Source organism: Clavelina lepadiformis, chromosome 2 (assembly GCF_947623445.1).
Source record: "Clavelina lepadiformis chromosome 2, kaClaLepa1.1, whole genome shotgun sequence".
In the NCBI taxonomy this organism is placed as follows: Eukaryota; Metazoa; Chordata; class Ascidiacea; order Aplousobranchia; family Clavelinidae; genus Clavelina; species Clavelina lepadiformis.
In genome coordinates, this window is record NC_135241.1 from 999,796 (window position 1) to 1,016,982 (window position 17,187).

General features: G+C 40.1%; 2 protein-coding genes across 3 annotated transcripts; one reads left to right on the top strand and one right to left on the bottom strand.

Annotated features, from left to right (window-relative positions):
- The first annotated feature begins 633 nt into the window (after window positions 1-633).
- Window positions 634-4,848, top strand: LOC143446963 (melatonin receptor type 1A-A-like). The gene is made up of 8 exons (XM_076946849.1): window positions 634-918; window positions 1,312-1,469; window positions 2,503-2,637; window positions 3,330-3,458; window positions 3,904-4,114; window positions 4,193-4,326; window positions 4,416-4,482; window positions 4,591-4,848. Exons 1-8 carry the CDS (start codon window positions 676-678, stop codon window positions 4,666-4,668), a joined length of 1,155 nt encoding a protein of 384 aa, XP_076802964.1. The 5' UTR covers window positions 634-675; the 3' UTR covers window positions 4,669-4,848.
- LOC143446953 (5-hydroxytryptamine receptor 7-like) lies at window positions 4,517-13,573 on the bottom strand. 2 transcript variants are annotated; one of them, XM_076946836.1, is made up of 11 exons: window positions 13,259-13,573; window positions 11,985-12,133; window positions 10,746-10,880; window positions 10,493-10,621; window positions 8,167-8,380; window positions 7,748-7,923; window positions 7,390-7,498; window positions 7,026-7,091; window positions 6,231-6,353; window positions 5,868-6,002; window positions 4,517-5,758 (listed from the first exon to the last, which is right to left on the bottom strand). In XM_076946836.1, the coding sequence occupies exons 1-11, from the start codon at window positions 13,499-13,501 to the stop codon at window positions 5,354-5,356; spliced, it is 1,884 nt and encodes a 627-aa protein (XP_076802951.1). In that variant the 5' UTR covers window positions 13,502-13,573; the 3' UTR covers window positions 4,517-5,353. The 2 variants fall into 2 exon arrangements, with proteins under 2 accessions (XP_076802951.1, XP_076802952.1); XM_076946837.1 differs by lacking the exon at window positions 7,026-7,091.
- Between the last annotated feature and the right edge of the window lie 3,614 nt (window positions 13,574-17,187).

Below are 17,187 nucleotides of genomic sequence, written 5' to 3' on the forward strand. Positions count from 1 at the left end.
TACAAGCGCCCTATACATACAAATTTTATGGAGTTGAAACGCAACTGTATGATTTCAGCGGCAGTTTTGTGATAATTTATTCAGATCGATGTGAAAATGGACTCGTAAAATTTTGGTTTATAAAGTTTATGACAAATTTTGAATCGAATATAATTGCTTGTAGGTCTTAGCAACGACGATGACCTAAATAAGTAAGATGTCAGTACAGATAAGTAAGATTTCAACCTAGATAAGTAAGATTTAAACTATATACCAGACTATATCCTGTTTCTTATTTTACTCTAAATAAGTAAATTATCCACCTGAAAAAGTATTTTGCAAATCGTGAGTGTTGACGTTGAAATTCGTTTCAAACCAACCTTGAAAACGTTTGATCTGTTGATGAAACGCATGTGGTTCGCTGTAATATCGACCAATCATCTAATATTCGATACATTGACCTGTTTAATGAGGTAGCCTTGTAATGCGCGTTGTACGACCAGGATGGGAGCATGAACACCTGTCCAGTCGAGATCAAAGCTTCAATTAGCGTAATAATAACAACATTTGCATTATTTTTCTCGGGCAATGTATGCTTAATAGAAAACGGCAGACAGGAGCGTTATAAAATCTCTGTTCTTTTTAGGTGTTTTGTAAAATAACAGAGAAGTTTTTTGACGTCATTCATCCAGCAAAATGTCCCAAAACATTACATTAAATTTTTCCTCGAATCTATCTTACTGTGAGTTGTATCAATCAAAAAATCCTTACTGCGGGATTTTCGGACCGGGCGAGATAATTGAGGTCATATTTCTATCGCTGTGTAGCGTTGTGGGATCTGTTGGAAATTGTATGGTCATCTTCTCGATCATTCTAGAGAAAGTAGTCCACCAACGAGGAAACATGTTTATCATCAACCTCGCAGTAGCAGATTTAATCGTGAGTATCACAACGTTTGCATATTTATTGGGTATTATCAGTATTGGGTCAAACAGGAATGACTGGTAAGATGGCGTGAGTACGATGTGGAGTTATGCGCGCACGCAATGATGGCATTTCCTCTCAGAAAGAAAGAAAATAAATTGAACTTTAATTGTGGAACTAATAATATTGACAACCATCTCATAGATGATTATAACGGCATTATTGCGCATTATGACATCACATAATTGGAAAGGTTGTCTGCATTGAAAGACAACACACAATAAGCACAGACAGGACAAATTATTTTAGACTCAGCAGAGTATAAATCAACAAAAAAACACACATTTTATACTTTTCATGCAAAACACACAAACAAACGTAAAACTAATCACGTGATTCGTGTTGCAGGTGACGGGTTTTTTTCTTCCCACGGTCATCGGCAACGTCATAAGGACAGAAAACATATTGCCGCCAGAAAGATCGCCTGCCTGTCAGTTTGCCGGATACATCGTCACAGTGACGTGTGCATGCTCGGTTTGCAATCTCGCTTTGATTGCGCTTAACAGGTTTGTGACGTCATTTAAAACCGTTATGTACTCAGAGAGTTAACTTTAAATTCAAGGCATTAGTTTAATGTATGAATATCCGATGTTTTGTTTAACTTAATTCATCCGCCCTCCATCAAAAAGACTTGAAGCGTCAACCTGAAAAAAAATTACAGCATTCACTGAAATGCAAACCGAGCTTGGGTTTTAACTGCGTCATCACTTTCACGAAAGCTTTAAAAAATAAGACTTGCGTATGGGCAACCATAGCAAAGAGCATAAAGACATAAACAACACGCTTGGCAGCAATCTTCCGTCGTGATATGGCGACTTTAACGTAAGAAGCAGATTCATTCCGGCTAAAACTCGACCAATAATTTTGAGACGTTGATTGAGTCACGCAACGTGTTGTGAGCTTGGTCGCGTTCGTTTTGTATTTAATATCATCGGAGTATTTATCTCATTATGATGTCGTAATGCCATACGATGAGTTCGTCCGGTCGCATGGTTGATGTTTCATCGCGCGTTAAAACAGAAGACGACGGCTTTATAAGATTCGCAAAAAAAAAAACGATCGACAAGCGTTGGGTATATTTGTTCAGACTTTGAACATTGATCCATATTTCAACTTATGGCGCCTGCACAAAGCTAACAACATGAAAAGATGAGTTTCTCACACAATCAAGCGTCAGAGCATTCAAACTCTCCGTCAGTCGCATGCACGCGGTTCAAAATATGATGAATTATTCAAACACAACATCTCGCAGCAATAACCGGAGTTAATCATCACTAAATTATGAATGCGGGCAAGAATATTATAGTTCATGTCAACAGGAAAATATTGATTGATGAACAGAAACACAGAGAGTTCTTAAAATAACCACACTTCTGTTTACCATATTTGTTATCAATTTGTGGTCTCTAAGACGCGTTATTTTCCCTCAAGTTCCATATTCCTATGGTGCTACTTGCCTTGGTCATTAAAAATTTACGTTGTTTTTGAAAAACACAGAATATAAAACTTTTTAAAACTTTTTAAAACTCTTGCATTTAGATACTGGGCAGTGGTCCGTAGCTTTTCATACAAGCGAGTATTCCGCGAAAGAAATGTTTACCTCATGGTCGTGTTTGCTTGGGCGTGGCCTAATCTCATCACCTCGCCGACTTTGTTCGGGTGGAGCAGTCTGCTGTGAGTGTTACAGAAATTACTTTATAGAAATTGCTTCTACAAAGACCAACTTTAACACGGTTCTACCTTGCCGTGAGAAAGTGGTGCATGACAAGGCTTCTTAAACTTTTTAGTTCTACGACCCCTTTTTAGAAAAGAAATTTCTGTGCGACCCCTTGATGAGTAGACTATACACGTTAAAGATATCAAAACAATAAACGTCTAATTACAAACCTCTAGTGGTGTTTTAGTCTCTGGAAAAATCATACAAGTGCACACAATTCATCAAATTACAGTAGCTGTAGCCTACAGTGATAAAACAACCGCACAATGGAAACAGCAAAGCGAATAAAAAACTAACAAAAAACAATTCAATTTATAAAAATTGAAGTTGTTCCAGGACCCCAAAATTACATTTTGCAACCCCAAACGGGGTTGTGACCCACGGTTTGAGAAGCCCTGGTGTATAAGATGTACTGACACTGGATTTAAACTGAAAATTGGTCAGAGAAAGCAGCTGAATTTCAGTAGTGATACTGGTTGTGTATTTAATTACCTCGCTTCGAATATTGAAATGATATGATACTAAAAATATTTTTATATACAGTATATAAATAAGCTTAAGAGAAATGTCAGCATGCTAGTATGGTTATGGTTATGTTATAGTCTGCATGTTACCTTTCAACACAAATCGATTGATATTTTGTGCTTAGTTACGACTACAAGATGGCGCAGTGCGGTTGGGACGATAAGATATCTATTGCTTACAACATTGGTTTGATGGGCTGCGCTATTTTCTTGCCTCTCGTCGTCATAGTCTTTTGCTACATCAAGTTATACAAGTAAGAGAGGAGAATTTTATTTCACTTTCGTGGCTTCACGCACAGAGAAGATATGTGGCACATTTGCCACGTCCTGTGGCGTCAACTTATCCTGGCTCTTCATTTGTTGTGCCATTTACAACCAACGGGATTTGGAAGCAATAGAGCAATATAAAAAACAGATTTACATTTTCCGTTTTGTTGTTGTCTCTGGCAAGACATCAAGCTCAGTTTAACGCGATTCGTGTTCATCTATTTTCAACAAGGCAGCCAATCATGCGCGTTGACGTCATGATCTATGGCACGCAATGCAAAATCATTCATGACGCAACGAAATATCTCATAATAATAAAGCAATAATAACCAAGAAAATGCGAAATTAAGTCATGTTTATACCAAAACAATATCTCAGGGTGAGTTGTATATTTTCCTTTTCACGAAAGTGACTTCAACGCCGGTGTCGCAGGTCAGTTAAAGAAAGGGGCAAATGGTTGAGGTCACTCGGCTCGCCCCGCGTCAACCTCTCCAACAGCACACAGCAACAGCGACAACTGAAAAAGGAGATCAATCTGATCAAGACCTTGGCCGTGACCGTGGTCTTTTTCGTGTTTTGTTGGACTCCGTACGGTCTTGTTGTTTTGTTCTTTGCGAAAACAGTGCCACCACGTCTCAAGAAGGTGCGAAATATTAACGAATTTATAAGATGTTGATGCGTTGTTTTCTAAACCTAATTTAACAACTGGTTCGTTTTACAGACGGCAGCGCGACTTGGTCTGTGCAACTCCGTCGTCAACTTCATCGTGTACGGAGTGATGAATCCGGTATTTAGACGAGGATACAAGAATCTCATCGTTTATATCTGCTGCTGCTGCAGAGACAAATGTGTAAGGTATGCGCCATCTTGCGGTCGAGGAGATTAGTTTAATCTGGAAAAGTGAAATTAATCATGCTCATTAATCATAATCATTTTGTTTAAAGAATCCTGAGGGAAAAAAGCCCAGAAGCTAGCCCTGCGCGAAAAAATAATATTCAGCTTCCAGTAGAGGTGAGTGTAATGCTCTTCCAGCTCACAAAGCAAACCAATTTTAAAAGCATTTATTTGCGTTATTTAAGTTTATTCGTTTTTAATACGATCTTATAAAACCCTGTTCAGTCAAACGAAAAGAGAAGCTTAAATCCTTCAGCACAAGAAACTCGCGAAAATTCAACCAATCATTTGTCCAAAGTGTGACGTGGTATTTTTTTCATTGTGATGTAACAAATTGCATTATCACTTCGGATAAAAGTCAATATGACTGCAGTAAAATTTGAAATGCCTTAAGGAGATGTCCCCACCATTCTTGTGCCAGTTGCGCATTTCTTTTGGGTTGACGCATTTAACCGAAATACAATTATCTGTTGGCGGAATGTTTTTCAAGTATTGTTCCTTTTTGTCAGGAGCAAAGTTATGTAAAAGTTCAATCCACCTGTCGTTAGGTGACGCAAAAGAGTTTCATTTTAATATGTTCAACACCTGAAGCCACGTGGTGAAAAAACAGTGGGAAAATTTCGGAACAATAGAAACAATAACACTGAAATAATCTGGTTACAAGAATAAAAATGAAAAACAATTTCATCTAATGTAATCTGCATTAGCAAATCACACAAATAATTTGGACATTTTTATGGAAAAATTTTCCACGTGAAATTAATTGTGACATCACAGACCAGCTAATACGTCACAGTTGTTTAGGTTCGTCATCTTTAATAACCATCTTATGGATTTTTCCTCACTCATAACCTTTTATGATCTCACAATGTTAATCACAATGGGTAACACTCAACGCGAAAATGGTGTAGACAGAATTTCCAGAACAATACAGAATATTTTTCGTCATAAGAAAAGCGCATTTCTTTGCTCTAAGAGCCCGAGCTCCTCACACATTTCTCGGGCTGACCGTCCTTAAACTTCCGGCGCCGTGGCTCACGAATCCTTCGATGATCTCTTTCTGTCTCATCGAGTTTCGAAGCTTTGCGGATCGTTCAAGCGCATCGCTCGACTCATTCGGAGCTAATTGTCCGTCGTCCGATCCCGAACAGTCTGGGTGAAGTCCGGCATGGTCTGGAGTACTTGGGTTCGAATCCTGCTTCGGTTGATCATCGTTCGCTTTTTCGTTCTTTCGACAATCAATGCGATCTGTCATGGATCGCGATAAGGTGTCGATGTGGGGGGAGGAGTACTTCTTTCCCGGCTTCTTGACTCCGTTCGGGATCTCTGATCTCGTTCTTCTGTGATCAAATGAGTTCATGTCATCATCCACATCATCATCGCCCATTTCGATCTGTAATGATGGTAATAACATTTGTCAGGTAATAATAACCTATTCATGACGCAGTAAGGTTTCTGAGAAAAATGTTTGGCGGGACCCCTCAGATGAAATAAATGCAAACCTGCAGGAGCATGCGACTGTTCCTCTTCCACCTTGCCTCTCTTTCTTCCAATTTCTTTTTAGCCGAACAGGGACGATCCTTCTTAAGTAGTGACGTAGGACGTTTGAACACTGAGAGCCCGTTGGCGACGGCAAGCTGATGAGATCACACGAAAATACATCATATCACGTGAAAACTTTTATCATGAACCTCTGTTGTTTTTGTGAAACTGGAGCCAGACTTATGATTTCGGAAGAGGCTTTAAGGTTCAAGTTCAAGTTCCAATACGAAGAAAAATGTCGTTTAAAGATGGCAGTGACGTACGCATTACGAGACAAAGCAAGTTTTTAAACATTCTTCCAAGCAATTTAAAACTTTCTTCACCTTAGGTTGGTCTTTGTCTGTAAAAGGTGGAGATGTTTTCACAGCGACCTCCGCAATCTCGGTTTGGGTTTTTTTTTCTGGTAATTTTTGTGCCTCAAAAATCGAGTCTGTGAAGCTTTTTCCCTGTAGTGTAAATAGGACGCATGTTAAGGTTGCCATCACCGAAATATTGGATTCGTTCAGATAAAATACTTTCTTACAGCAGCAGCAGCAGCAGCAACAATGGGCAAAGTTAATTTACGGAAGTGAGGAAATACGGAAGTGTTTTGGTAACAAGCTTTTATGTGAGGGGATTTAAGGAAAAGGGGATTTGCATTCTACTTCCGTACTGTATTTTCGTATCCAGGCTGCAATAACAGCGCAAAGAAACAGCCATAGAAATAAAACTGCTAGCAAATCGCACAGAGCCTTGCTGCCGAACAAAACTGATATAACATCAAACTTAACTGACTACACACAAACTTTAATCATCTGATGACGTTTTAGAAACGAAACTACGCAGCATATTTAGGCAAAATTTTAGCAGAATTCACGTGACGCAGATGCCGCTTAAGAAAGAACAAGATGCTCATGTTTACAACCATGCTGTGGTAACAACCATGCTGTGGTTACTTCTCAATCGAGCACAATAGTTTGCATGCAAAGGTATGCCTTGTCACGTCATGCTCTGTTATGTAAAATGTTATGAAAAGATTGATTAATCATCAGCAATGATTGCACAGATGTAAATGGCACCAAATACGTTAACAATCACGCAACGCGTCCAGCTTAGTGGACGACGCTTTTTTGTTTTACCGGATAAAGCCACGGTTGGACAGAAGTCGTCCAAACTTTTATCTTTTGATTTCGATAGAAGAGTATCTGCCAGAGAGGGCGCAATTGTACAATGATGGGATGATTAAATAAATAAAAACATAAACCGCAATTTAAAAAAATAAAACTTCCAAAAAGTTGATATTGCAAATATTAAACTCATCAAATCGAATCACTCATTAAGTTCATCATCAAATAAATAAAACGTCATAAAATAAAGTAGAAAATTTCACTTCAAAGGTCAAATTCCGAAACATTTCACAATTTGAAAACAAAAAGCAAAATCATAAAACCCAAAAGAAAACAATAAAAAGTGGGGATAAAATAGTTTGAATGTTTATCTTACTTGTTGTATATTCACGTTCGAACCTCTGTGGATGACGTGGGGGTTCGTTTTGGTACTATTACGTGACAATGGGGTGCCCGTGTTTGGATTCGATTTTCTTCGGTTGGATCTGCGCCAGAGAAAAGACGAAATCGAAAATAAATCGCGAGTGACGCGCGTCGGGGTGATATTTTTCGCGTTATTTTACACGTTTTTTATTTACAGTTCCACAGAAAACTTTGCGATAAACAAGATGTTAAATATAGCAGAGGACTAGAAAGGGCCTCGTTAAAAATAGACCAATAGCGACAAAATGGAGGCCGACCCTGATCTATCAAGGCATGCGTGACCTCATCATGGAGGGTTATTTCTATCCCACCTGTAAAACGAGTCGGAGTGGGAGCCGTGAATAGCCGTGGAACTCATTTGACTGGGAGTCTTGCATCTGAACAAGAGGTAGAAAAGATTCCGGTATCCACGTCTGAAAACCCGGTTCATCGTCCCGTAAATGACGAAATTTACCGCGGAGTTACTCAGCCCCAACCAGCCGAATATCTGCGAACAACAACACAAGTTCAGCTTTGTCGCAATTTAACTGGCGCTGACGGATTTTTTTATCTTAAAATGTTGTCACGACTTTGCGAAGTGTGCAAGCACAGAACCTACAGCACACAAGCTTGAGTTACAAAGCGACACTGCGCAGAGTTGCTCAAGCGTGCAATGAAAACTGCAAGAAACTCAGCGTATAGGTCACAGACGATGACCAAAGCAAGCATATTTCCACAACAAGTAAGTCACCTTCTTAGGCATAGGATGGATGGAACCACCCACGTCTATGATGATGGTGAAACCGTACGGGAGCCAGCAGATGCAGAAAAACGCGACGGTGGTGGCAAGAGTCTTCAGCAAGCTTCTCTCCTTCCTCATCGATCTCCGATGTTGTTCGCTGTTCTGCTGCATCCCGCTGCTCGAGCTCAAGCTCCGGACCCACCTCCCGCTGGTCCGTACCGTCCTGCAAAGTGACGTCATGGTTATATCTTGTTATAGGGAATGACGTCATAGGGATTAAAAGTTAGACCAGACAGTTTATACTTAAAACTTGCGTCGGTATCTTCGCTTTGCCAAACCAAGACGTTTCAAAGCTCATCGTGACGCAACGAACGTCACAATGCATGGCAAAAAGCAATGGAGGCATAACACGTATCAAGATTTATGTAAAATTCCCGTTCCTTGGTAATTTGTTTCCCATATATGGTCACGCAAAGCGTTGATGATTATTGGGTCATGACACGTATGACAAATTTAGTGGGTCCACTCACAATAATTTCGACCACATTATTTTAAAACAAACGGAAATCTCTCATCGCACAAATACCCGGGAAACAACTTTTGTGCGAGTTGGCAGTTCCATGACGTCAGCTATGAGCTTTACATACAGGGTTACCATTTCGTGCTTATTTTCACTCGTGTGCTTATTTTTGTCTTATTTTTAGGGCAGAGGTTCCTACTTTGGGAATTTCGATCCTTTTAGGAACATTGACTGCCTTCTGTTGTGCACTGTTTAAGGTATTATTATTCTTCTTTCGCTTCCTAGTCGTCCTTATTTTTGAGTCCAGGCCGATGGCAACCCACAATCGCTTTAAATCTGCATCTACTTCATTTGAATTCGAGTGAAGTAGAAACTCCTGTGGCGCATTAAGATGCAAATGAATGCAGCATTTACATCAGCATCTGCTGGTACTTTGAGAAAACTTGCGCCCATTCAAGTTACGTGCGCTCATGAGTTGCGTAGTGTTGACATGAACTTCTTATCACGCGAGAAATCGGCTGTTAGAGTCACACACAATCGTCGGGTTTAAAAAATACTGTATGTTTTTAAATAAGCATTACTATTACGTCATAAGAATGAATACCGATGTGAGCAACTTATGTCATCAGCTACAGAGCCAAGCTTGAAAAGCGGAAATTTTGTGTTAAAGTGAAGAGTTAGTTATCAAACAATGCAAGTGGATTGCGTCATAAAGCTAAATCAATCGCTCATAATGACCTGGCTTCCGGCTGCCTGGTCAGGTGGGAAAATTAACGAAGATAACTTTGCGCATAAACGTCAAATGAACAATGCGCCCGCAGCTAATTAATAACTTCTGCAAGAAAACAGACGAGCGATGACGAAAGACGTCTTAGAATGGGCTGGAAGTTGTGTACAAGCAGCATACTTCATCTACAGCAAGTTATGTCATGTAACAGCTTAGCGGTCACGGTAATAACTGGAAAATTTTCGATCAATTCAAACTAGACTTCTTGTTTATTGCTCTAAGCTGTGCTTGAAACCCAAGTGCAAATTATACGTTTCGTCCAAAAACAGCATTCACATGTCAAGTAGGAAACTTTCCTCGTCTCCATAGGCGGTGAAATCTTCCCAAAACAACGAATGCTTGACCGTGGCATAGGTCGATAATTTTTCTAACCTTGTTTGAACTTGTTTACAACATTTTCTTGTTGTGAAAGAACATCAAGGAAATACGCATGTGAGCTGCAATTCCCTATAAGGGTAATCCCCCTTGGTGATACTTGACTTTGATCGTGAAAATCCAAGAGAAAACATTGACGTGAGAATCGGTCGTCATTATGACAAAAACAAGCGATATAGAAAGAAGTAAATCCTTATCATTTATGACGAAAAATTTCAGATATGCGAGTGCATCGTGAACAAAACGCGATTGCGGTGTCCAGCAGTCAATCCAGCCTTACAACTCCAAACCAATCGCCGTCACGCACTTATCTATGTCGCAAAGTGGCGCCAACTTAACAAGTTAAACAAGTGGATATGCGCAAGTTTTTTGTCATCTTGTCCTATTCTCTCGCATAGTGCTACATCTTGCCAGTGTAGCGATTGGTCCCGTCTGCCACTTGGTAGAATCGAAAGCGATGCGGCCGGTCATACCTCGGTGGTTATTAGCAATGGTTGAGTATGTACACTAATGGGGCGTTTAGATTGTGCGTTGGTGGCGCCTTCTTAAAGTGGCAGCGGCAAGAGAGACGCCACAGCAGAACCGACCAGTACAAAAAGCTCCACGACGGAGGAAGTCGGCGGACTTCAACGGAACAAAACGATTAAACTCACATGAAGAGCTTCCAGTAACAGTAGAAGATGATGCAGAGAGGAATGAAGATGGCCAGGACCGTTATGAAGATCGTGAAGCTGTATCTGAAGCCATCGTCCCAAGAACACAACATTATTTTGACGTCATAACTGCAACAATTGTCATGTTATAAAAATCAAACTTTCAGCTTTTTATATATATAATATAAGCATAAGTGCATGCGTATTATTATTATCAAATACATTATGACATCATCCTTACGTCACAACTTACGCAATCCTGCTCCAACCAACCAGCGTTGGAAGCGAGAGAAGATTTGACCAGATCCAGGATGCAACAACCATGAGATAGACTCTCTTCTTGCTGAAGGCGCTTGTATACGTCTGACTGCGCACAACCGCCCAGTATCTGGAGGTACAGAAACCGATAAGTTCAACAGATGGAAGACGAAGTTTGTAAAAGTAAAAGTCTAAAGATTCCAAACAAGATTTATTTAAGGCGGCGACCAGCGTGAAGTTTATACGAAGGCAAATACGTCAAGTACGTTCCCGTTTTAGGGTGTTGTTAAATGCAGTTTAACCTCAAAAATGTTATGAGGCAACAACAAGAAGGAGTTAGTGCGTTTACGTAATGACGACTTTCTTTCCGCGTGTTACGTGGTATACTGAAGTAACTTTCGTTTTTACGCATTTCTTATTTCAATGGCGGAGCGCAGTGAAAGGTTTCCTTCACATTCAAAGACCGAAGAATCCCGTCAACTGACGTCACACAGGTGAGACTGTTACGCAAGCTTGATAAAGCGGGACACAAGTCACGAAATCTTGACACAATTGAAACGTCTTCCTGTCTGACGTTGGAAGAAGGATTTTGATTGAAAGCGGTAACAAAGCCAAACATATTTCGTCGGGTCTTAGTCAAAATTTCAGACGCTTAATAAACTTATTCTCAGTGATATGTGGACCGAGGCCTACGAAAACGATTCAATAAAGTTTTCAATTATAAGTGGTTAATTTATGTAAAGTTGTGGTGGTCTGGGTTCATAACAAGTTAATAAAACCCGTAAACAAAGTGTCATGTTCATCGGCTGGATGTAATGTGTAAGAGCCACAGAGGAGGCGTCGCTATATAAATAAAGGGCGCAGAATGTAGACAGTGAGTGTCTGCCTACTTCCATAATCAAAATCACTAAATACATAAGCCCACAATCGGAAATGACGTCATGTATACAAACGACCATCTTATGAATAACTCGGTAGCACAAGATGAAAAGACGCTTGTTGCTGTTACAACGACATTGCATTGCTCCTGCTGGTTGTCTAAAATTATACTTAGCAAACACGTCACAAACGAAAACGCGCGATGCCTCAAAGGCAGGTGAACATAACCGCAAAATCCACCGCGAACAAACCATTACCAAGTAGCGGCGGTCGATTGCGAAAACGATAACACGGACAACATCGCCTAAAATATTCACCACAACATTGGTGGGTTGCTTGTGACCAGGTTTCATACCTGTTGACGGCGATGAGGATCAGGTTGCACAAGGAACAGGTGCAAGTCACAGTCACTGTGTAACCAACCGCGGTGCAGAGGGCGCAGGGAAGCGAGTTTCCTCCCTCGGCTACGTTCGCAATCACGGTGGGAACCACGAAGCCTGTCACCTGAGCAGAAAGTCATTTTAAGGTTTTTATCGCTAAGTTCCAAGAAAAAAAACCTTCTTGGAAACGTGTTTCTTGGTTTCTTATCGCGGTGGGAACCGACGTTGCACGAAATTATGCCAAATCAGGTGAAATAGTGAAGCTAAAAAGTTAAAGGGGCTTATTTTCATTGTTATGAACACGTGGAACGAAACAGGGATTCCAGACGTGGCATTTTACAATGGTTTTAAAGACGAACGGATGCTACAACACGGATCCTATCTTGATGTGAAACTAAAGTGCACCGAAAGTTGATCAAGTCTTAAACCGAAACCAATCATCATTCTCTGATCGAAGCTTGACGTAATCTTACGGCACTAAGCACTCCGTATTTTGAATACATGCAAAATGGCCGAGGCGTTCTTGAAATATCAACTCAAAGTGATTATGGGACACCTCGCAAAAGATCTTTATTATCCCACAATACATGACTTAGATGGAGAATCTTAAATCCAGTCTCAAAGTCCTTAATCGTTTGTATTCGTGTTCACGACTGCAGTGATGATGAGTGCGGTGATGCTAGAAGCAATGAACGCATGATATGTGGACTTTAACGACAAGATTACATTATTTGATTTTGCTGCTTACGTAGTAAATACGTATTTATGACTCACAATCGACATTAACCTCGGCGCCTTGCGATCGGGGAAAAAGAGATTACGTCAACGATTGCCGAAAATAAATTTAAAATTCTCAAATTCGTGGAAGGGACATCCTCAAAGCGGGCACGTGTAGAAAGTAAAAATAAAACGTTTGGCTTCACATAATTTGTCACCTCGCCAAAACTCGTCACAACGATTTCCACTTACATTGCGGCGACAGCTATTTCGTGACCATAATACAATAAAGACGAATATTGCAAAGAAATTATATCGTTGTAACCTAAAAGGGGAAAAACCGCGCATGGCAACTAGAACATCTGTAGCTATAAATTCTCATAAAGGCAACAAATTTTTAAACAATTCAAAATTTCGAGGCAAGAATTTGCGCGATTGTTAAAAATAACTCGCGCGTTGTTTCACTCAAATTCCCGTCGGTCAGCTTTTACAAAATCAGGTAATTTGCTAAAAATTTAAAACTTTTTCTCACCAGAAGGTCGGCAACGGCGAGATTGATGACGAATACGTTGCCATGGGAATGGACCCTTTTGGCGAGCACGATCGAGAAGATGACGGTGAGGTTCCCGATGGTTCCCACGATCGTTAAGATTGCGAGGAAGATCAACTCAATGACTCTCCTGGCTTCATTATTGTCCGACCACGGATCCGTACTTGTCGTTGGCGGAAATGACGTTGTGTTCACGGCATCGAACGTTGATGATGTAATACTCATGATGACGTGTTTTTTACAGTAATGTTTCGCTAGAGCCTAGAGAAACCTGTCATAGCATGAGTAACAATTGACCAATCTGCAAAAAGACCAGAATCAAGCAGGAGGAAAAATAACTTCAAACCATAAAACTAACGCCCATATATGGTCAGCATTTCTATCTGCTCTTTGCTGGGTCTAGCAATGTCCCATTTCGTTTGTCTTGTGGAGCCCATACCGTAGTGATCTACATCGAAACAAAATGTCCTCGCTCTTTGGCATCTGAACCAGACTTAACTAGATTAAACCGGCCGGACCGAGGTCACACGAAGCTTGAAATATATTTGCCGTTAAGTGTTTCGCTACTTTTGTGACTTCATTTGCAAGTTTGTGTTCAAACAAGCTCATATCGTCAGAATTCGATTTGTTCAATAAACTGTGTGGTTCGAACGGAAGAAAGTCTAAATTTGAGTCAGCAAAGCCAAGCTCTGTGCAAAGCAGTAACTAAACACAAGCATAATCATATCTGTCTAGCAACATCATCCTAAATAAACATATTAAATCCTGGCTCATTCAAACGAAACAGAAGCCAATTTAACCAAGTCATAAAATGCTAATCTTGATGTACAATGAACACTTTCTTGCCAAAATAGCTGATCATGAGACGACTGCGTACAAATCACGAAGCAGCTATTCGTCGTTTAACATAAAAGGTGCTAAGATAATCGCGAAGCTATTTCAAGCGCAGATTGAAACGAAACTGCTGATAACAGGCATAAACGCGGCAGGTAAACTCACTACCGATGACTGGAACCTCTTAATACGCAACAATATACTTGTTTGTTTTATTAAGGGGAGGGGTTGTGATGATATCATGTGGCGAAGACACCACAAAAAAGAATCATAGTGTGACTATGTTTTGAACCCAACCCTAAATCACCGCTTGACTGCATAACTGCGCCTCTGTCGTGCGGCTCATTTAAAACTGAAACGCAAATACCGGCTTTGGTTCATTTTTTCGCAGCAAAAGACTCGAACATTGCTGACTGTACATCCAGGAAACTACATAATATCTACAAATATGAAACAATGAGTCTGTCACCGACCGAAACTCTGTTCAATAAAATTGTTGAGTCGGGCTGGACACTGACGTTTGCTATTTTCAACCTTTTTAACTTTTAAGCTTCTTGTTGTGTCCACTAGCGCATAATTTTCAACGAATAAGCGGTTTTCCTTTTATTGTCGAAACTTTCCAGGTGCGATTTTCGACTTAAAACACCACTCGCTTTCATTTATTTCAGCATGACAAGGAAATGTCTCTCACCGAGATTGTGACGTCATGTCATCTCAGGGAGTTATGAAGCGTTGCAAGTCGCGATTTCGCGAAAATGATTCATGAAGTCGCTTCTCTGCTGGTTTCAAAATTACTTCAAATCGCTGCAGAGAATCTTTCTCCAGAACAATATCGTTTGACGAATTTTTAGAAACCAAAATAGGCTAATAAACTCAAATTTTTCTTCAAAATACTCGCTTGATAGCCTAGTGCTCAAAACCAAACTGCCGATTCAGCTCTGTGAATTGAAAGCGATATAAACCGCATCCAATTATTGTAAGCCGTACTAAGAGTCCCGCGTTAGTATAAGAACAATATTTTTTTAAAGTTGTGTTTGAGTTGTTCCACGTAAACTTTTCTGAAACCTCAGGCCAGATTCTTGTCAATAACTTGCCGTTCTGCCTCACTAATCCCGTCTCGAGTACAGAAGCAATCGCTTAAAACGTTTGTGTGATGTCACAATTGTCGACGAAAGCTCATCGGAACAGCTGATGTAAAAAGTTATGTCTGCCATCTAGCCACGCTAAATATCTACAGTCCACTGCTACTGGTGATGTTTATACAGGCAGCCTACTATTTCCTGCCCAGTGTTACAGCTCATACTACGACTAAATCTGTATGAATGAGCCGCACGTTCTTAGCTTCCTCGTCGCAAAAATTCGACGCAACTCACGAACACGACCACGTTTTATGCGTGAATACGTCACAATGCTGTTGCTTTGGCCACCAAACGAAAATTAACCTTTGGTTTGGCGTAGCCTAGACATACGTAATAGTGGAGGCTTTATGCGGTAATAATAAAAGAAATATTTTGTGATTCATTGACAAGATTTCCGAAGTAAACGAGTTGTAAATGGGCGACTGCGAACCATAGAAAGATCACAATGATTGAACGATTTACAGCAACAATAGGTACAAGTAGTTCAGAAAAACTTCCGACGCTTCTAGAAATTTCAACCGCTAGATACGGCAAAACACAAATTTTGCTTCAGTAAGAACTTTCCCGTCTTCAGTTGTTCGTGGCGGTCGCTTTTCCAAGTTGGCCCGTTTCGGGAAATCGTCCGCTCAAGGCGAAATCACTGACGTCACACATGAACAGCGTTGGGGATTTTTGCCGAAAATTTTCTAAGCTTGGTTAATGTCGGCGTAGATAGATCTTTATAGTGTGCTGTTGTTTTTGAGTGGAGTGAAATTTACCCAGTTATTGATTGAATAATTTCTAATTCCATTTAGCTTCGTTGGTGACGTATATACGCTTTGACCAACGCTAGATTCACATATCACAGCCAGGACAATACGATTGCTTGAACAAAAACGTGGCGGACACATCTTTTGATTGTTTGTGAACATATTACGTGTTATTCTTTGCTATAACAAGGTTAAAACCATACTTTTGCCCCCAACAGTCAAAGACGAAAAACTAACGATATACGAAATATAACTTGAAGAATGAACTCGTAGCGGTGTAGCTTTTAACAGTAAATGTCAGCAAAGTTGAATGGACACTGGGTGCAGTCGCCATACGTTATAGGGCAATGATTGAAATAATCTAAATATAATTTTCGTATAAGGATGTGCAATGATGTATAAAATAATCGCTGATTGAAGGCTGCAAACGTGTAATGTAACAGCAAAACTTTCAACTAATGTAACCTCTACATGAACCTCGATAATCTCATTGAATTATCAACTACAATCGAATGAAGGAATGATATTACCTAAAGACCTTCTGGTAAATGGATTTGGTGCTCTGCCGACACCAAGCGGACAAAATAGCGAACATTACATGACCACATGGTGCACAAACTGCACAATACAGGCATTTCCTTGCGACTCCGTTGCTATGCAGCGTGCGGTGACTCAGCTGTGTTCAATGTGCAGCGGCTTTGAGTGTTATTCGTCTGTCAGGGCCGATATATTTAAGTCAGTCGATTGTGACGTCACTGATGCAGTGTGGTTTCTGATTTTGAATACATGACAAACATAGCAGCCGCAGTAAACTTTGCAAACGAAAGCTTTCAAGCTCGAATCGTTTCAAGTTTAACAGCAATGAAAATATTAATAAATTAGGCAAACAGCGCCATCTCCCAGCGAAGCATAAAACTAATCAAAATTAAAGTATTCAACACAATGACAACCATAAATTATGACAGATAAATAAGATATAATTTTCATCACAAAGCATAGAAACAAACTCTCAAATGTGTTTATAAAAAGACATTATAATTCCTGCCCCTTTGTAACATGAAGATATTATTTGATAATTTTTTTGGATCATTTCTTTTAAAGCATTTGCTGGATATTTCCCTTTAAACAAATTAGCAGAAAGTGGAGCCAAGAAACATTCCGAAGTGGTTAAGATGCTATAAAAGTCGTC

Coding starts and splice junctions, on each gene's coding strand:
- LOC143446963 (XM_076946849.1), top strand. CDS start 676: ATGTCCCAAAACATTACATTAAATTTTTCCTCGAATCTATCTTACTGT. Junction 3,459..3,903: donor TGCTACATCAAGTTATACAA/GTAAGAGAGGAG, acceptor CCGGTGTCGCAG/GTCAGTTAAAGAAAGGGGCA. Junction 4,327..4,415: donor TGCAGAGACAAATGTGTAAG/GTATGCGCCATC, acceptor TTTTGTTTAAAG/AATCCTGAGGGAAAAAAGCC.
- LOC143446953 (XM_076946836.1), bottom strand. CDS start 13,501: ATGAGTATTACATCATCAACGTTCGATGCCGTGAACACAACGTCATTT. Junction 7,924..8,166: donor TCCATCCTATGCCTAAGAAG/GTGACTTACTTG, acceptor TGTTGTTCGCAG/ATATTCGGCTGGTTGGGGCT. Junction 6,354..7,025: donor TCCAACCGTGGCTTTATCCG/GTAAAACAAAAA, acceptor TTTACACTACAG/GGAAAAAGCTTCACAGACTC.